Source organism: Lampris incognitus, chromosome 14 (genome assembly GCF_029633865.1).
Source record: "Lampris incognitus isolate fLamInc1 chromosome 14, fLamInc1.hap2, whole genome shotgun sequence".
Taxonomy (NCBI): domain Eukaryota; kingdom Metazoa; phylum Chordata; class Actinopteri; order Lampriformes; family Lampridae; genus Lampris; species Lampris incognitus.
This window is the reverse complement of record NC_079224.1, coordinates 10803897-10824530: the sequence shown is the minus strand read 5'-3', so window position 1 is coordinate 10824530 and position 20634 is coordinate 10803897. Positions and strand designations below refer to the sequence as shown.

Below are 20634 nucleotides of genomic sequence, written 5' to 3'. Positions count from 1 at the left end.
CCGTATTCGCTACAGTGTTTTGTTCTCTACTGTTTGAGATGAGTTTGGTGCGGGTCTCATTGACCTTCACCATGCATGTACATAAAATATACTTTAAAAACATATTATCTGATTTATAAATGGGGTGGCAACAGGGGTGGCAAGGCTGTGTCCCAGAGGTGGCAGCTGCCACCCCTTGCCACCCCGTAGATCCGCGCCTGGGGATGAGGTATATAAGAATAAAGAAACCACTACCACTTGTTTTGGGCCTGCCCAAAAGGAAATACCTTTTGGTGTAAGATTTACATAGAATTGGTGACTATATTTGGGACAAACTTTACTTTTAATAGGGACGAACTCCTCTTTGGTCATTACACGCAACACCCACAAACATTAATACAAGTTACTTGTTTGGGATATTGAGTGTAGCCGCTAGAAAAGCAATTACAAAGAAATGGCTTAAGCCAGACACCCCGTCTATAGAGGACTGCTGTTCCATCATTTATGACATTTTTTGCGATGTAAAGAATCACCTTCTCCACGAGCCTTAAGGAAACTAAATTTGAGAAAATTTGGGAGAAGTGGGAATTGTATGTTTCCCCAAAACGTCCTTCTTTTGTTTAAATGTTTATGTGAGTATGGTTTTTGTACTTTTTCTTTGATCTCAAATGGAAAAACACCAAATGCTCTATTTTTGTGTTCTACAACTACTCTGTAAAATGCAGAAGAGATGGATCACTTTATAAAAGTATCTAACTGAAGATGATCATAGAGAAATAAATAAATAAGTAAATAAAGAAAGAAACCATATCAGTAAAATGGGCGGTGGCACCTGCCTTGGCATCTTATGTTTTGGCCTCAGCCTTCTTTTATGCTCTCAAAACCACATCAGAGGACACAGAGAAACCCCAAATGACGGTCCAAGGCGGGTCATAAAGGTAAAAGATGGGGTTTATGTAGACATATTGGAAAGGAAACTTCTGCACATGCTACTAGCTGGTACAGAAGTAATGGTACCATTTGGTACTGGTGGCTTCCAGCTACGGCTCACCGCCATAAGTAATTCTACGTTCAAAGGCAAACACTGCTGAAGGACCGTGAGCTTATCTCGCCTAATCATTGTGCAAACAGAATCCGACAGAACTGAGTGAGGGCCCAATTGAAAGTAAATGGACCTACGTGCAACCTTGTGGGCAGTGTTCAAAGAAAGCCCATAAAGCTATACCTGGCACCATGAATAAAACTACAGCTTCTTTGTTGACATTTTATTAGCATTTTTAGACATTAGATGAACATAAAATAAAACGTATACACTGCGCATTGAACGGTATTGCACACAGACGGACACACAGAGTTGTTCCACCAGGCCATGGAGAAAAACAATGATGTCAAGTTCGTTAAGTCAGACATTTGGCTGCTATTAACAGGACATACAGACATAAATCTGGACATTTTTCATGGAACTCAAACCTCTTTGGAAACTGTTATCAAAGGGAGTGCGGGAACAAGTCTTCTATACTCTAGACCTCGTCTTATAAATAAAATAAAATAAACTGTTCTGTTAATTCTTTATTGAACCCAAAACATATTTGATCCATGTCAGTTTTATTGTTTGTCTTATTAGCTTTTATATATATATATATATATATATATATATATATATATATATATATATATATATATATATGAGATGCACAACCTCTACGACAGAGTGAGGGGACTGTGGAAACGGGAAAACTCTTAAGGCGCGTTGCATTTCATAACTCTAAGGCAATATAAATAATGAAGGCACAACTCCCTGATTGGACGCACAACCCCTAATGTCACAGTACAACAAAACCTCATTGTTTTAATGTGAACTAATGGAGCTTTTATGAATCTCTAAGCAGCAAAGTCAAAAATTAAACATGAGCTTAAAACAAATGTTTATTAATATAAATATACTACAAAACTATTTGGCTAAATTTCACAACCCCATCCTGCTGAAAAAGACAAGGCAGTTTCAGGTACTGGCACATAAGCCAGAGATCACAGACTGTACAGTACATACACAGCACTCACTTTCTCCCTGTAGTGTAAATGCTCACAAGATAGCGTAGTCTATCCTCAAAAAGGGAAAACTTGGGAGTTTAAAACGTCCCCTACTGATAAAAAATGACACGTTCAACAACTTTAATGCCAAGTTATTCTTCTATTAGACCCAACTTCCTGTTACGGGTTGTCAGCAATGCTACACAATATTTCTGAGCGACTTTCGAAGGTGCCCAAAGGATTCGATTTCTGGTGGTAATAGTTTTTGGAGGGTGAAACCTAAGGGATAAGACTAAAAACACCTTGAAAGACTGATAATGATATAATTATTATTTTATTAGCTAAGGAACGGCCCCCTCAAACATATTCCTGGTTCTCAATATCCTTTTTAAGGGCTCTTTTAATTCGATCAATTTCATCCTCGTCTGAGCCATCAGGTTTCTCGTCCTCCTCTTTCTCGGTGGTTTTTGCTGCGTCATTATTGACGTTTTCTGGTGGGCTGGTGGACTGCAGCTCCTCTCTGATCCCATTGAGCTCCACCAGACCCTCATGCAACTGGTTCGCCACTTCCCTGATCTTGGCAGCGAACTCTGACTTGGCGCCTTTCTTGAGTTCTTTGGAATCTTTGGCCACAAAGTAGATGTCCATACCGACAAAGAGTCCAGTGAGCACCCCGGTAGCCATGCTGGCAATCTGAACTGCCCTGGCTGCCGTACTGCCTGCCACGTTGGCAATCTGCACCACACGCATGATCTCATTTGCATTGATGAGGATGGCCTTGCCAACCATGGCACCGTCCTCATAGATGTTGTTGAGTGCAGGGAAGTCCCGGTTGTAAGCATGCTTTTTCATCTTGATGAGATCAAACTTGCGCAGGCTCTCAATACCTTGCTTGATGAACATCATGCACTTGTTGAGGTCGGCCATCTTCTCTTGGTAGTCCTCCACAATCTTTTCCACCTTCTTGCGGTCCAGTGAGTTGTTGACCTGGTTGGAGATGCCAGCACCAGCTGAGGTGAGACCACCTGCCGTGGCCACGCCGAGCCCAACGGCCGTAACGATCAAGGAGGTTCCCATGGTGACAGGGGCCAGAGCCAGGCCGGCAATGGTAGCCACTCCCCCGATGGCACTGGTGGAGCCGCCGGTGATTTGAGCGATCTTGGTTTTCTTGTTGAAGCGGTCCAGGCCATCGGCAATGGCGTTCAGGTCGATGACGTGTTGCCACAGGTTCTCAGCACGCTCTGAGAACAGCTTGTTGAAGACCCGAATGCCCTTCTGCACCTTCTCTGCAGTAACAGCAAATGCCCTGAGAAAAAGCAAGTTTACACGAGTAAAATACTCAAGTGATTTAACCTGGAATGGCCAGGTTCCATATCAAGCAAACATTTTATCTTGAAATGTCTCGAAACATGTCCTGAAATGAATTATTAGCGAAGATGTCTCAGTAGCTTCTGTACATAGTTGAGCTTGTTCTTTTTTGTCACATTTTTTACTTGTTCCTGTGTATAATGCATTGTGCTGGTGTAAGAACTATGCTATATATATATAAAATTTTCCCATTTATTTATTTTTTTAAAAACTTTGATTGGTAATACTTCTCACGACATCTCTAAGCCATAGATGAAGGTTAGGAAATAGATACGGACAGGGCAACAAGTGTTTTACACAAACTGTGACTCAACCCTTACTTGGCTTCTTCTTTCTCGGTCATGTCATCTAGTTGAGGAAAGTCTTCCCATTCTGAAACAATACAGAGGAAGTGAACAACAGGATGAATAAATGATCTTTAGATATTTTTTTTTTGTGGTTTTAGCTTTCATTTGACCTTATAATGGAGAGAGGCAGGAAGTACGGGTTGGAGAGAGAAAGAGGGAAAGACATGCAGCTAAAGTCCAGACTCAAGCTGCTGTGATCAGGCCTAGGCCCACATGGTATGGTGGACAGACCCTGTCTCTGGTAGAGACACCATAAAATTCCCAGGGCTCAGCTAGATGCTTTCTCATCATACCTGATTACTGGTCCCATTTCATTAAAAAAGTAAGACATTAAAAATACAAATGTGCATTACAAGTCTCCGACATATACATCCCATTTACATCTCTTTACCTGACCAATGAGGAAACCCCCAAATCCCCAAGCAAAAAGAATAAAACTTGACAAACTCAAAAAAAAAAGAAAAAAAAAAGCTAATATCAATTTGCCAAAACAAAATATGTGTGTGTGTGTGTGTGTGCATTTCTGCACAACTTACGTTCTATGGTGCTCCACCACTCCATCAGCCCTTCCACATCCTAAGAGAGATCAACTGATTGACTTTTTAACTTTAAAGTAATCACTACTGTCGACAACATTATGGATAAGTCTACTGACAAGAACCAAATGTGGCTTAAAAACCGACCTGGTCGTCCTCAGTGTCTGTTCTGTCCAGACGGAATTCCTCCAACTGGTCAAACAAGGACTGATTCGCACCTTGATTCTGAGAGGACAATGAGAGACAGATTATTTTTATTTTATATCGGGACATTACCCCCTGTATTAAGCCAGATACACTCATTGGCACATTTGTAGGTCGAGTATGGGCTACTGAGGGGGTGAGGACGACAGAGAGATGGAGGAACATGAACAAAGAGCAAGAACTCAAATAAAATCTCACTTAACTCAGTTGAACTGGATAAATGAACACATACAGACACGGGAGTAGTCAGTTTTACTTCTCATATGTGGCCATAAGAACATGAAGATGTGGTATTACACACTCTGAAAGCATGGGAACTTTTTTCTTTTGCATTCTTTTATAAGTCTGTTTTTGCAGAAGAGGCCCCAAATCTCCACGGACACAAAGAGAAAAAGGAAGAAGGCAAACAGGTTCGGGCACATTGCAGCCTAGCCGCATTTCATCCTCGACTCTTACGGACAAGCACAAACAACGTAAAGAAGTGCAGAGGGCGAGGGGGCTGATGGGATCTGTGTAGAGGAGACAGACAGGTGATGCAGAAAAAAAACATGTCTTGACCATAATTTTCTCTGTTGGGAGCCAAAAGGATAGCCCGGAGACACACCGTGTAATGGCCATAGAAGAAGAGATAATTTAGGGGTGGAGGAGGGCAGGATTCAGGTGACCCAGACCACGTGACAGACCTTTTATACTCCTGGGCCTTTCTGAGTCATGCAGAAACATTGTGGTGTAGAGGTAGACAAACAAACTCCCTGGGGTTTACGGTGAAGGGAGGGAACGCCGGTCTGTACCGGTAACGGGAGTGAGAGAACGAGACCGACAGGAACTGCTTTATTTATCATTTTTGTGTAAATAGGTTTTTGCCTTTTATGGAGAAGCATCTAAAGTGAATTTCTATGTAATGCAAATAGACCCCCCCCCTTTTCTCCCCAATTGTACCTGGCCGATCTGAGCTGTCCCAGTCACTGCTCCACCCCCTCTGCTGATCCGGGGGGTGGGGGCTGCAGAATACCACATGCCTCCTCCGATACATGTGGAGTCGCCAGCTGCTCCCTATCACCTGACAGTGAGGAGTTTCACCAGGGACACATAGAGTGTGGGAGGATCACGCTATTCCCCCCAGTTCCCCCCCACCCTCACCCCGAACAGGTGCCCCGACCGACCAGAGGAGGCGCTGGTGCAGCGACCAGGACACATACCCACATCCGGCTTCCCACCCGCAGATACGGCCAATTGTGTCCGTAGGGACGCCCGGCCAAGCCGGAGGTAACGCGGGGATTCGAACCGGCGATCCCCGTGTTGGTGGGCAATGGAACAGACCGCCATGCCACCCGGACGCCCTGAAAATAGACTTTTACAACAAAGTTTATAGGGTTTAGATGTGAAAATATGGATTATTTTTTTTACCTCTGCAGTATCATTGCTTGCAGTTTCTTCCTGTGCATTTTTAGCAACTCTTGCCTGAAACACACACACACACACACACACACACACACACACACACACACACACACACACACACACACACACACACACACGCACACACACACGCACACACACACACACACAGTAGCCTACATAAGAATGGCACTTACAGTGTTTTTTTTTGTGTTTTTTTTTTACAGAAACTCCTGCATGTGATGAAATGAAATGTGTCTGAGTCACATGTTTAAACAGTACCTTGACCCGGGGCATGAAGGGATTGTGCTTCTTGGGTTTTTTGACTCGGGTCTAAAAAGAACAATATGTTTAAAACCATTAATTCAAGGAAAAAGTATGCATCTTAAATGTTCCTTCAAGATACAATCCTGAAGACTTAAATGCAAGCACATGTCCTTTTCCATACTTGCTGGTATGGGAATTGCAGGGAAGCAGAGACGGACAATTTCCCTCATTGACTACACAAACACGTGTGTCTTTTATTTCCTTTATACAAAACCAACACCCTGAGCAACATGGCACTGCCCCAACCAGTCTAGTCCTCCTCCGCCCTATCAACCAGGACGCCCTTTCTTAAAGGGCCCGTGTCTACCGATTATGGTGAACCCTGCCCATATAGTCCGCTACACTGGCACATTTGGGACAAACGCTAACCCACAAATCCAAATCATGACCCCGTGTGGAGCTGCGTGTTTTGACGGTTACTGTCCCGTAGGCCTTCCCCTGGCAACATGGCGCAGCTCAGTGTGTTCCACATCTCCCCCGTGGCAGCGAAACGCAGGAAAATGACACAGATAGCTGCGGCTTTGAAGAAGAAGTGAGGTTTCGGACAAAAAGAGGACATGGCAGACTAAATTTGCAGCAGATGTTCTTTAAAAGAAACTGCCAGGCTCAACCAGATGGGGTTTTTTGCGTGGCGGGGAAAGTAACTGAAACAACAGCGCTGGCACGGGTGTCAGTAAGTTAAAATGAAAAACCGCTGTCTTCAGGGTCGTAGCGTTAAGTGGCAGTAAACGTAGAATAAACAAGAAGTCGTGATGAGAATTACCTGGTAACACCTTACAATGAGGGTACATTAATATGAGCTAATGCAGTAATAAGCTTTAACTAACAGTTAATTAACCATGAGCTATCCCTATTAACATTAGTTAATACAGTAATAAGCATTAACTAACAGTCAATTAACCGCTAATTAACCCTATTAACATTAGTTAATGCAGTAATAAGCATTAACTAAGTTAATTAACCGTTAACTAACCCTATTAACATGAGTTAATACAGTAATAAGCATTAACCAACCCTAACAAGCGTTAACTGTAAAGAAATTTCTCTTGTTAACATTTATTAAGCGTTTACAGGTTAATTAAGGTGCTAACTAATATTAGTAAATGATGAACACCATTAGTAAATGATTACTAGACATGGCTGACTGTTAATTAACTGTTAGTTAATGCTTATTACTGGTTAATTATTGTACCTTATTGCAAAGTGTAAACAGTTATCTCAACCAGACAAGCCATCGTGATTTGTTGCCAACACTGTGGTGGAGGAAGCAGGAAGTGAAACCGAGAAGAATGAGTCCTCTGTCCCAACTTACTTCAGCTGCCACTCTGTCTTCCTCCTCCCCCTCGTTCTTCTCGCCTGCCGGTAAAGACTCGTCCTCTTTTAAGCCCTCGTCATCAGATGGAGCCTAGGGTTAAAAACAACACAAACGAAACCTGTGTTTCAGCATCATGAGGGCAAAAAAGTTCGAAATGGGCATCCAGGTGGCGTAGCGGTCTAGTCTGTTGCCTAACAACATGGGGATCGCCGGTTCGAATCCCTGTGTTACCTCCGGCTTGGTTGGGCATCCCTACACAAACAATTGGCCGTGTCTGCGGATGGGAAGTCGGATGTGGGTATGTGTTCTGGTCGCTGCACTAGTGCCTCCTCTGGTCGGTAGGGGCACCTGTTCAGGGGGAGGGGGGACTGGGGGGGAATAGCGTGATCCTCCCACGCTCTGCGTCCCCCTGGTGAAACTCCTCACTGTCAGGTGAAACTCCTCACTGTCAGGTGAAACGAAGCGGCTGGCGACTTCACATGTATCGGAGGAGGCATGTGGTAGTCTGCAGCCCTCCCCGGATCAGCAGAGGGGTCGGAGCAGTGACCGGGACGGCTCGGAAGAGTGGGGTAATTGGCTGAGTATAATTGGGGAGAAAAGGGGGGGGTTTAAAATGATCAACAAGACAGACCATGTCACTAGTGTGACGTTATGTCTAGAGGGTCATCATGAACTGGTTGCATGTGACCACATGTGGCACATTTCTTTTACAACAGAAAATACAAGTCAAGTAATGACAGTATGGATAACACAAACCGCCAGTGAAACAATTAAAACTGATAGTGGGATATGTTATGCATTAAGTAAGTTTAGGAAATAACATAGAATATGATTTAATGCACTGTTTCCCAATCCAGTTCTCAAGGACCCCCTATCCTGCAGATTTTCTTTGCAACCCTGACTAGGTACCTGTTTGTAGTTATTCAACCAATCAGCAATGAATTATACCAGACACTGCACACCTTGCATAATTAAGTGCTGTCAGATGATTGGTTGAGTAAGTATAAGGAGGGCTACCTATTCAGGGTTACAATGAAAATCTGCAGGATAGGGAGTCCTTGAGGACTGGGTTGGAAAATGCTGGTTTAATGAATCCAACATGAAACTCAGGGGTGAATGTTGCAAACACGGCATGAGAAGAATACTCAGTGGCTCAGACAAGAGAGACAGCGGTGTTGAGGGAAACAAGATAGACAGCAGAGCCGAGGAAAAGAGAGCGGGCTGGCGGGTACCTTGGTCATGTTTCGTGGCATAAATGGATTGTGACGGTGGGGTTTTTTCACCTTGGCCTGCAAGAGACAAAGTGACATTGTGGGAGGTGACCTGACAATCAATGTGAGCAGATTTCAGGAGTGCTTCATGGTTGTTTGCAGTAAGTAATCTTGATAGATAAAGAGCTCTTTTTGCCGTCATCTGAGCACACTCACAAGTACAGACACACACTTAAACACAATATTATTCTGTTAATGCCCAAATATAAATCTTTTCTATACTTCTGTTTCAATAGAAAAAAAAGTTGTGTTCTGGTCTCAGATTGGCTTGTAATCTCTTCCTTTAATATTTCCTGTGTAATTATGTATAAACTTTGTACAACACCTGTCTCAGTTTCATTACATGAATAGCTGTGTTGCAGGTAAGATATCTGTGTTGTGATGATGTCATGCATTGGAGCATGCACTGGAGCATGGACTGGAGCATGCACTGGTCATTTGCATGACAATGGGTAGAAGGAACTGACAGGGGGAAGCAGGAACAGCAATAATTACATCCTGGTGAACCAACAGCTGCAAATAACTCTTAGTGTTTCTTTTAAGCTGCAGGAAGTTTGACAAGGGAAGAGTTAAACTTCAAGTCGACAGTTTACTAGGATCTGATAAGTTGTACTTCACAACAACTGCTTATTGTTTGCTTATTATATTTATGACTATGCTGAACCCCCCCCCCTTTCTCCCAACTGTCTCCGCCAATTAATCCGTTTTTCCGAGCAGTCTCAGTCGCTGCTCCACCCCCTCTGCCGATCTGGGGAGGGCTGCAGACTACCACATGCCTCCTCCGATACATGTGGGGTCGCCGGCCGCTTCTTTTCACCTGACAGTGAGGAGTTTCACCACGGGGGACGTAGCACGTGGGAGAATCACGCTATTCCCCTCAGGACCCCCTCCCTCCCAAACAGGCACCCTGGCCGACCAGAGGAGGCGCTAGTGCAGAGACCAGGACACATACCCACATCCGGCTTCCCACCTGCAGACACGGCCAACTGTCTGTAGGGACGCCCAACCAAGCCGGAGATAACACGGGGATTCAAACCGGTGATCCCCGTGTTGGTAGGCAATGGAATAGACCGCTACACTACCCGGACTCCCCATGCTGAAGAAAATTGCCTCACTGAAGACATTAAAGTTTGTTTTATCTGTATCTATCCATCCATCCATCAAGCAACATAGACTTTATGCTAGTCAACCGTTTTTTCTATCTGGCAAACCCTACCCCATCTAGCACCCATCAGGCTAAAAAATACCCCGCCGACAGCCATCCGAAAATATCTTTTAATAAGATTATGGCAAAATTATGGAATCCCTACTTTACTCTCCGTTGGGTTGACCTCCTTGCTCTTTCCGGCTTCAGCAGGGAGAGGTTGTGCCTCCTTCAGACCTTCGTCATCTGACTGGCTCTGGGCCAAATGAAGCAAACAAAATAAAATACATTTAGCATGATTCAATGTATGAAATTAGTTTATCTGTTGTAGAATAGGTATTGATCATATCACACTTCGCAAACATGTGACAGTGTGCAAGTGTCAGTGTGTGTTTGCATCCACACCTGGTTGTCATTCTTCTGCCTTTGTGGGGCAGGCCTCTTTGCTCCTTTCAGTTCCTGAAATCAAGCCAGAACAATGTCCCTCAGTCCCTAGGGCACACGCAGTGCAGCATCTAATGGACACTCTGTCCTACACCGATAAGCCTCCTTCACATGCAGGGCTGCCTAATTAGCAAAGACTCACCTCCTCTGTAGGCCTGGCAGGAACCTGCAGAGGTTCAGCAGCTCTTTCATTCCTACCCCTGGGGATCATGTTCTTGTTCGCCTGCAAAAGACAAATGAAGAGTTTATTGTTGGGAAAAAAGTCATTTAGGACATTACAAAAGGTACCATTTCAGGGAAAGTCTGCATTTTATAACCCGATTGACAAAATAACACTTAAGAGGCTAGATCCTTGATGGTTTCTGACTAACACCATGTACACAAATAATTTACACATCAAATTAGTCAGATAAGAAAACATGAGCCCTACCTGGATGTTCTGAGTTTCTCGTTGTTTCAGTCTGTCGTATGAGGCTGTCCGCTTGAGCTCCTGCAGAGAGACGACAGCCTTAAACCAGAAGCAAACAGGCGAAAATAAGCCAGTCACTACAAGAACTTCACGGCAGTGAGGCGCGGTTTTCCTCGCTTACCTCTTCTGTCGGTCTGGACGGGACTGGTGGAGTTTCACCTTTCGCCTTTCTCTCTCTCTGGATTGGGTTGCTTTTAACCTGACAAGGAGACACACACACACCAACACATAAACACAAACACGCATGCACACAGGAAGTCCCCTGCTTGAGCCAGACAAGGAACACTTGTCAAGGAGTTCTTGTCAATGGACCAATCAGTATTTAAAGGAAGGTCTAAACGGGGGGGGGGGGGGTGAAGTGAGGGTTGTAAGAGGAGGAGCAAAAGGGAGATAGAGGATGAACAGCTGTGTGTGTGTGTGTGTGTGTGTGTGTGTGTGTGTTTTATGTGGTCACTGGTGACGTAGAAGTGGTGCCAAAAAATAGACTAACCGCTTTTGGCCCCTCCTCCTCTTGTTTCTCATTCTCCTTCACCGCCTCTGTCTCTTCAGAATCCTTCTGAATAAACACAAAAGTAATCTCTCAGTAATCACACAATATATCAACCACAGTCACGGTAAGCACCCGCAACATTACTGCTAGCCAAAGCTACATGAAATCCACTGCCACGAAAATCACCAACCAATGTCGAAATTCACTTTGGCCTTGGGGTTATTTGAGTTCCAACGAACAAATAACAAAAGATTATTGCCTTCCCATCATTCTTCACACTGTCACCACCACCACCACCACCACTGAACCTCCTAAGTGATCGTCATCACAGCCGTATTCCTCATCTCATTAACACCACCACCACAAGACTGGCCACCACCAACACCAACTCACACCAAACACACTCAACAAAATCATACTTTGTTAGCGGAGCGGAAGGGATTCAGCTTGGACATGGCTCCAGCCACGGCACTCTGTGAAGGAGGGAGGGACCGCTGTGAGATTTAACTGTAAAGCTTGATATTTTACATTTTTGGATGGTTGTTTTCCAAACGGTCAGGTTGAAAGCAAGAAGTCACGGCTGGTAAGAAACTAGCAGCCAGCTGCACCAGTGAGTTGCAATGATGACTGCAAACAATGCCAGCAAGCTAACTTTGGAATAAAGGGGGCACTACAAGGCCACTGGTAAGCTGTCGGTCTTAACTCAAAGACTAGTTGGGAAAGTGAATGAGTCAAGTCGAGTCAACTGTATGGCCCAATATCACAAATTACAAATATGCCTCAAGAGGCTTTACAGCAACACATCCTGTCCTTAGACCCTCGCATCCGATAAGGAAGAACTCCCTAAAAAAATGCGGAAGGAACCTTAACGAGAGCAACAGAGTGGGACTCTCTCTCCCAAGATGGACAACGTGCAATGGATGCCCCCCCCCCCCCAATTGTACTTGGCCAATTACCCCACTCTTCCGAGCCGTTCCGGTCGCTGCTCCACCCCCTCTGCTGATCTGGGGAAGGCTGCAGAATACCACATGCCTCCTCCGATACGTGTGATTCGCCAGCCTTTCTTTTCACCTGACAGCGAGGAGTTTCACCAGGGGGACGTAGCACGTGGGAGGATCACGCTATTCCCCCCAGTTCCCCCTCCCTCCCACGAACAGGCGCCCCGACCGAACAGAGGAGGCGCTAGTGAAGCGACCAGGACACATACCCACATCCGGCTTCCCACCCACAGACACGGCTAATTGTGTCTGTAGGGACGCCCGACCAAGCCGGAGGTAACGCGGGGATTCGATCCGGCGAGCTCCGTGTTGGTAAGCAACGGAATAGACCGCCATGCTACCCGGACGCAGGGATGTTGTGTTTACACAATTTACAGAATACAACACTGAAAGAGGATAACAATAATAATAATAATAATAATAACAATAATAATGAGGACCACTGAAATAACACCTGTCAGTGGTGCAGCCCAGTCGCACACAGCAGAAGACGGTGGTTGTACTGAACCGCTATAAAAGATGTGAATTAGCATTTCTGATTTACAGTGAAGCTGTGCATTGCCAAAACAGGGCACCTGTGCCAAATCAGCTTTGTTTCTCCCATCGACACGACGGGTGCCTTTTGCGTGACAAAAACAAGCAAAATTAAAATGACATCATCAATCGAAACAGGACCAGCGTCCTGAACGAGAGTCACACCTGTTTGTGGCCTGATGGCTTGTCACCTCTGGCGAGTGGCTCCTCGTCGTCTGAGCCTGTGTGCTTCTCATACTGAGCAGAGATGTGAGTTTAGACATGAAACAAACCCGACTTTCTGAGAAAAATACAGATTTATTGTCTAATCTATCAATTCTTTTATTCATCATTCCAAAATTTTTACATTTCATTTTCATTTTCAACGAGCCATTCTTACTTTGTTTGCAGAGCGAAACGGATTCAGCTTTGTCATGGCCTCAGTCAGCTTATTCTGAAAGGGAACCGAACATTAAGGATTAAAAAAAACGCACCCCCATGAAAGAAAAAAGACAAATATAAAACCAAATACAGTTGTTAAACCAGTGACCGGAAGTGGGACTTCGACAACTCCGCGCACCTGTTTATGAGTGGACTGGCTCTCAGCATTATCTAACATCTCCTCACCGCCACACTCAGAATCCTTCTCCTGCAAACAGAATCAGTGTTTAGTATTCAGAGGAAGACAAGAGTTGGAGGAGGAGCAGAAGCAGAAGCAGTACTCTGTTGGGAGACATTTTTACTTCAGCAGATAGAAAGAGCAGAGAGAGAGAGAGAGAGAGAGAGAGAGAGAGAGAGAGAGAGAGAGAGAGAGAGAGGGTTGGGGTGGGGAAGAGTCATGAGCACGTGAGCTGGTTTCTCTCCCATGACGTCATGAGTACAGGGAATGCACCCCGCCCCTTACCGGTTTGTCAGTGTATAATATGCTCTTCATAATCCCACTCAAGCCATTCTGAAATAACACACAGATACACTCGTTACTCTCCGACTGATCTTCAAAGCAACTTCACCATCCGTTCATCTAAAATTACTGGAGGCATTTTGCCCGACCCGAAGCTCAAAGAAAGCGATCGCTTTATGATCCCTGTTATAACTGCGGCTGCATCTGTTTCTGACTTTGAAGCCTTACAATCAACCAACCAATCAATCAACCAACCAACCACTCAAAAGATATATAAACAAACTAACAGATAAACAAATAAACAAACCACACATTAATGAATTAATTAAAAAAATGAGACAGGCTCATTATTTCGCATCAGTCTGACCATAGAAGAAGAGGTTCAGTTGTCCTGTCACGCTGCTCACCTGCTTGGCTTTGGGCTTCTCTGCAGAGATGAGCTTTTCATTTGAATCCGAGTGTTCAGACTTCTCCTTATCCTGAAAGGATAAGTAGACATACAACAAAACATACAACAGAGTGCACCGTTATTGAAGCTGGTTTTGTTTTTAAGGTTTGGTACATGGCTCTCTGATAAACAACTACTGTACCTGAGCTGAAGAGTGGAACGGGTTCCTAAGAATCTTGTCCATCACGCCACCCTGAGAGAGAATGGATAACCCAAGCTGTTATGATGCCTTCCGTCAGCCCATTTCTAAACCAGCTTTCATCTGTTTTTTTTTTGTTTTTTTTTGTATCCATGTGTTCACTTTTCCCTTCCATTTCCAGAATTTGAAATAAAATAAAATAATACAATACAATGTACAACACTTCATGTTTTTGAAAATTCCCTCCCCAAATTTCTTGTTAAAACATTAAGATAATAGACCAAAGGCCCATTGTCCCATTAACCACCAACCCCCCCCCCCAAAAAAAACCCCTATATATATACATATATATAATATCCAGTGAGTCAAGTAAATTCGTTATGAAACAGTACACGTCTGTTTCATGCCATAAGCAATCATCAGCTGTATGCCACTCTTATTATTATTATTATTATTATTATTATTATTATTATTATTATTATTATTACAACAAAACAACTCAGTCTTCCTTACTCCCATGTTTCCAAATGCAAAAATATGGGGAGTGGGCTGTCGGATGTTCACTTTGTTGCAGTTGGTACAGGAACTGCAACCCTTTGCTGATACTGTACTGATAGTGATACTGTACTGATAGTGATACAGTACTTATAGTGATACTGTACTGATAGTGATACAGTGCTGATACTGATAGTGATACTGTAGTGATAGTGATACAGTACTTATAGTGATACTGTACTGATACTGATACAGTGCTGATACTGATAGTGATACTGTACTGATAGTGATACAGTACTTATAGTGATACTGTACTGATAGTGATACAGTGCTGATACTGATACTGTACTGATAGTGATGCAGTACTGATACTGATAGTGATACAGCACTGATACTGATACAGTACTGATACAGCACTGATAGTGACACAGTACTGATACTGATAGTGATACAGTGCTGATACTGATACTGTACTGATAGTGATGCAGTACTGATACTGATAGTGATACAGCACTGATACTGATACAGTACTGATACTGATACAGCACTGATAGTGACACAGTACTGATACTGATAGTGATACAGCACTGATAGTGACACAGTACTGATACTGATAGTGATACAGCACTGATAGTGACACAGCACTGATACTGATAGTGATACAGCACTGATAGTGACACAGCACTGATACTGATAGTGATACAGTACTGACAGTGATACAGTACTAGTCATTTTGTGCTTTGGGGAAGCTGAAATATTACACACAGCACTTTCACAATTCGCGTACTATTTGGCAACATTGCTAATAGGCTTCAGTTCTCACCCTTGAGGTCTTCTCAGACAGATTATCACAGCTGTCAGACAGTTCACCGTCTACAGACAGGTCATCCTGAAACAGGGGGAAAGCATACACACATGATGTGGACAACGCTACACACAGGCAAAACAAACAGCATCGCGTGTTTCACCTCCAGTGAGTCATGCAGCATTTTAAAGTATGTGTAATTTACCCTTATATAATGGTCGCTGGCATAACAGTGAAGAATGTAATGGGTTACTTTTAAGGAGATGGCTCATATTAAAGCCAATGCTTACAAGCTAGTTATATCATTGTGGAGTGTATTTAATGTATTAACTGACAAATTGAGGCAGCCATGTTTTTCCCCCAAAACTAACATATAGGTTTTTATAACCAAAACTATCAAATAAATATGGGCTCTGTAGTTTTATGTTGATTCTTTTTTTCTTTAAATTTTCCTTCTTTTTCTCCCCAATTGTATCCGGCCAATTACCTCACTCTTCCGAGCCGTCCCGCTCGCTGCTCCACCCCCTCTGCCCACATGCCTCCTCCGATACATGTGGAGTCGCCAGCTGCTTCTTTTCACCTGACAGTGAGGGGTTTCGCCAGGGGGACGTAGCATGTGGGAGGATCACGCTATTCCCCCCAGTTTCCCCTCCCCGCCCCAAACAGGCGCCCCGACCGACCAGAGGAGGCGCTAGTGTAGCGACCAGGACACATAACCACATCTGGCTTCACACCTGCAGACACGGCCAATTGTGTCTGTAGGGACGCTCGACCAAGCCGGAGGTAACACTGGGATTCGAACTGGCGATCCCCGTGTTGGTAGGCAACAGAATAAGATTATTTATCTATTTATTTTTGGCATTTTCCGCCTTTATTAGATAGCAATAGTCGAGAGAGAGGGGATGACATGCGGCAAAGGGCCCGGGCCGGATTCGAACCCGGGCCGCTGCGGTAAGGACTCAGCCTTATGTGGTATGCGCTCTACCAAGTGAGCCACCCCCAAGGTAGGCGACAGAATAGACCGCTACGCTACCCGGATGCCCTTTTTGTTGATTCTTATTGAGAGTCTTGGAGATAAACTACAAAATGACACCACATGAAAACACATTAAAGAAACGTAATTAAGACAGTGAATGAATTCAATTAGTGCAAGGGCAAGATATCATTTGAATGGCGTTACGTCTTAGACTGGATTTGCTTAAGTCATGGATGCGTACATGGGTCAATTTCAGGAATAAGACAAACTCCACAGTAGCGAGTGAAGTTATGAATGAAGAGAGAAGTTGTGTCTTAAGTCTATGAACAGTACAGTATGTTTTAGGTTGGCCTCCCACTCATTCAGAGACTGCTATTCTGATATTATCACGGATGCTTCATCTAATCTGTGACATAGCGACTGCGGCAAAGTCCATTTTCAGTAAAATGATGAAAATGAATGACTGGAAATGTGAGCTGATTGTTTTAAGAATCACGTACACTGTTGTAGGACGACCCATTTCTCCACATACCTGAGACTGAGACCTGGCTCCTAAGGTCTTGGGTTTTCGGAATATTCCACTCAGCATTCCTCCTTTCTCCTTAAAAAAAACAACAACAACAATAATAATAATTTATAAAATCACAGGTTTGGGATTTCATAAAGATATAAGAACAGATTCTCTCAGTCTAGAATTCAGTTGTTGTTTTTATTTCAGAAGAGGTGGTGAACCTTTTATCACATTTCTCTGAGCTGAAAACATGTTGGTGTTTTCCTAAGGAGATAAAACCGATTGCCCCAGTGATAAACCCAACAAATATGGAGACCGGATCACGCCGCTCTGAGGGAGAAAATCCATGCCGGCTCTTCTGGGGTTAAAAGCACATCACAATCACCCATTCACTCCAATTTTCTGACACCTTGTACTGCACTGCCAATACACATGGGGTCCAGAATGTTAGACCAATAAAACGTGAGGCGAGGGGCGTCCGGGTAGCGTAGCAGTCTATACCGTTTCCTACCAACATGGGGATCTCCTGTTCGATTCCCTGTGTTACCTCCGGCTTGGTCGGGCGTCCCTACGGACACAATTGGCCGTGTCTGCAGGTGGGAAGCTGGATGTGGGTATGTGTCCTGGTTGCTGCACTAGTGCCTCCTCTGGTCGGTCGGGGCACCTGTTCGGAGGGGGGAGGGGGGTGGGGGGAATAGCGTGATCCTCCCACACGCTACGTCCCCCTGGTGAAACTCCTCACTGTCAGGTGAAAAGAAGCGGCTGGCGACTCCACATGTATCAGGGGAGGCATGTGGTAGTCTGCAGCCCTTCCCGGATCAGCAGGGGGGGTGGAGCAGCGACCGGGACAGCTTGGAAGAGTGGGGTAATTGGCTGAATACAATTGGGGGGAGAAAAGGGGGGAACTCCCCCCCCCCAAAAAAAACAAAACAAAACAAAATGCGAGTCGAGTAGAAAGGCGGCGCGCTGGTGCTAGTCAACTCTAATCTTTGGGTAGACTTGTGAGAAACTGAGACGCGGTGTTCAACTACAGCACTGCACCTTCAGCGCCATAACTGTCTCCTTCATCTACTACACCCCCTTTTTTTTTTCAAAATATGAGTGAGCAAGCACAACCTAATAACAAGGGCTTATTTACCTTTTTAATAGTCCTCACCTTAGTGTTGTGACTTTCAGAAAGACTGTCACTGCTGGCTGAGAGCTCGATGGGTGCGGAGAGGTCATCCTGAAAGAGAGGAGCACGTGTACCGCCATCATGAACAATATCAGTTAACACGGCATGGCAGAGGCTGGAGAAGTGCTGCACGACAACACAATACCGTAGACACAAATCCACACCACAGCCCTCACCTGAGACTGGGTCCTTGCTCCAAAGGGCTTGGGGGATTTTTTAAAAAGCCCGCCGAACTTCCCTCCTTTGTCCTGAAACAAAGGGATCAATAATAAGAGTGAAGATGCAGTTCAGCTTGAAGAGATGTTAGCGTAAGGTTTTAGTGAAGCGCCGCCCACAACCAGAATGGTATCTTCTCTCGCAAACGATTCCACTGTCAAACAGATAGTCACGGGATTTAGTTCATCACACAATGAGGGCACTCTGTCTGTTCTAATTTGCTGATGCATGCAAGTCTATCACCCCCATACCCTCCCGCAGACCCCCCCCCCCAACACACACCCACATACCATTCAAATCCAGCCACTTGGGATCAGTGCTTGACATTGGTATCAATTCATTATTGATTAATAATGTACCAGTTTTTGAGAACGGATCATTCAAAAAAGGAAACAATATTGCATTTCAGCTTCTTAGGAACGTTAACGGGACACATTTCGCTGTACTTTCAGTATTTTTGGGTTAAAAATGCTTCTCAAAAAATTTTAGCTCATTAATAAAACCCACCTTAGAGTTGTTATTGTCTGGCAGACTGTCATTGCTGGCTGACAGCTCTGTATCCAAATGATCCTGTAACACACAGCATTACAAATCAGTGTCCCTCTGAAATAAAAAGAAACTACAATTCACATTTTAGACAAAGGTCTGGGGCGTCCAGGTGGTGTGGCGGTCTAGTCCGTTGCCTACCAACACGGGGATTGCCGGTTCCAATCCCCATGTTACTTCCGGCTTCGTCGGGCATACCTACAGACACAACTGGCCGTGACTGCGGGTGGGAAGCCGGATTGTGGGTGTGTGTCCTGGTCGCTGCATTAGTGCCTCCTTTGGATGGTCGGGGCACCTGTTCGGGGGGGAGGGGGAACAGCGTGCTCCTTCCATGCGCTCCTTCCCCCCGGTGAAACTCCTCACTGTCAGGTGAAAAGAAGCGGCTGGCGACTCCACATGTATCGGAGGAGGCATGTGGTAGTCTGCAGCCCTCCCTGGATCGGCAGAGGGGGTGCAGCAGCGACCGGCACGGCTCAGAAAATAGGGTAATTGGGCAAGTACAATTGGGAAGAAAAGGAGGGGGAAAGCTGGAGAACGACGAGTACCCGAACACTACACCGATCTACACCCACTATCCCTCGGGTAAGGGTGGCCTAATGAATGCCTTACCCTGTGGACGCTCTGGCCGTGACCGGTTACAGCGAGTCTGGGATACGAACCTCCCAGCCACATGACGAGCGGATTGCAAGAACGGCGGTTTATTCCGCTCGGCCATCAGAGCGGCAACAAGCAGTTTATTGTGCACTGAGCGCGAAGTACTGAAGAACGAACTAAGATCTTACTTGCTAGATGAAATATCACTGTGTGCAGAATATATGAGATTTTATTGTACCTGTGAAGGCCTACGCTCATGACCCGGTTTGGGTGACCGTCTCAATATTCCCCCCAGCATGCTGGTTTTCTCCTGCGGACAGAGGTTCCAGCTAAGTTTTCCTTTTCATGTAGGGTGAAGAACTTGTGAGCGAGACGGGAGAAATTATTTGATAGAGCAGAGCAATGAGACAAAACTCACCTTAGAAGAGCTATTGTTGTCAGATAAACTGTCACTGCTAGCGGATAGGTCTGTATTTTGTACAGACAGGGTTGCCTGTAAAAATGTGAATTGTTAGGTCGGTTCATCAACATTGTCAGAAGAATTTCTTGTGGTGCACAGTCACTCCAAAAACAGAAGTGACAGTTAAAAATATGGCTACGGCAAGTCAACAATATGTCAGTAAAAGAGCCGGCATTAAACCACCGATACAATATTGAAGATATCTGCAGGAATGACAAGGACCTCCGGTTTTTGCAGTGACAACTAAACTTTGTTTCACAGAAAGAGAAATGAAAAGGTCATAAATATTATACAGTCAAAAGCAACAGACAAGGCCACACAGGCTCTCAAAATTCAACACCTGAGTAGCTGTCCCCTCCTTGAAAGGCTTTGCGGTCTTCTTCAGGAATCCTTTAAACATCCCCCCTTTCTCCTGTGACACAGAGCATGTCAGTCCAGATTCAGGGCTAAATTTACCATCACCGATTTATGATGCACTGGCACATTTCCCAGACCCACATTCAACCTCGGCGTTATTAGAGAAGACGGGAACGAA

At 44.7% G+C, this 20634-nt stretch overlaps 2 protein-coding genes and 1 long non-coding RNA gene across 4 annotated transcripts; all 3 read right to left on the bottom strand.

The window, feature by feature from the left end:
- Positions 1-1229: 1229 nt before the first annotated feature.
- apol1 (apolipoprotein L, 1) lies at positions 1230-10174 on the bottom strand. 2 transcript variants are annotated; one of them, XM_056293493.1, is made up of 9 exons: positions 10087-10174; positions 8738-8794; positions 7503-7595; positions 6146-6196; positions 5873-5926; positions 4409-4486; positions 4262-4301; positions 3699-3750; positions 1230-3316 (listed from the first exon to the last, which is right to left on the bottom strand). In XM_056293493.1, exons 2-9 carry the CDS (start codon positions 8756-8758, stop codon positions 2368-2370), a joined length of 1338 nt encoding a protein of 445 aa, XP_056149468.1. In that variant the 5' UTR covers positions 8759-8794; positions 10087-10174; the 3' UTR covers positions 1230-2367. The 2 variants fall into 2 exon arrangements, with proteins under 2 accessions (XP_056149468.1, XP_056149469.1); XM_056293494.1 differs by lacking the exon at positions 8738-8794 and having other exon boundaries at positions 10087-10102.
- LOC130124319 (hepatoma-derived growth factor-related protein 2-like) lies at positions 10072-18748 on the bottom strand. The gene is made up of 16 exons (XM_056293778.1): positions 18743-18748; positions 18460-18531; positions 18266-18334; positions 17131-17199; positions 15641-15706; positions 14143-14214; positions 13415-13483; positions 13235-13288; positions 13021-13092; positions 11743-11796; positions 11324-11389; positions 10955-11032; positions 10795-10854; positions 10507-10587; positions 10326-10379; positions 10072-10176 (listed from the first exon to the last, which is right to left on the bottom strand). The coding sequence occupies exons 1-16, from the start codon at positions 18746-18748 to the stop codon at positions 10072-10074; spliced, it is 1047 nt and encodes a 348-aa protein (XP_056149753.1).
- Positions 18749-19005: 257 nt separating this feature from the next.
- On the bottom strand, positions 19006-20116 carry LOC130123418 (uncharacterized). Its single transcript, XR_008811321.1, has 3 exons — positions 20058-20116; positions 19878-19949; positions 19006-19069 (listed from the first exon to the last, which is right to left on the bottom strand). It is a non-coding gene; the product is annotated as an uncharacterized LOC130123418 (long non-coding RNA).
- Between the last annotated feature and the right edge of the window lie 518 nt (positions 20117-20634).

Coding starts and splice junctions, on each gene's coding strand:
- apol1 (XM_056293493.1), bottom strand. CDS start 8,758: ATGCCACGAAACATGACCAAG. Junction 7,596..8,737: donor TGCCACGAAACATGACCAAG/GTACCCGCCAGC, acceptor TTTTAACCCTAG/GCTCCATCTGATGACGAGGG. Junction 3,317..3,698: donor ACCGAGAAAGAAGAAGCCAA/GTAAGGGTTGAG, acceptor GCTTTTTCTCAG/GGCATTTGCTGTTACTGCAG.
- LOC130124319 (XM_056293778.1), bottom strand. Junction 13,093..13,234: donor CGTTTCGCTCTGCAAACAAA/GTAAGAATGGCT, acceptor ATCTCTGCTCAG/TATGAGAAGCACACAGGCTC. Junction 10,380..10,506: donor CTGCCAGGCCTACAGAGGAG/GTGAGTCTTTGC, acceptor GCTTGATTTCAG/GAACTGAAAGGAGCAAAGAG.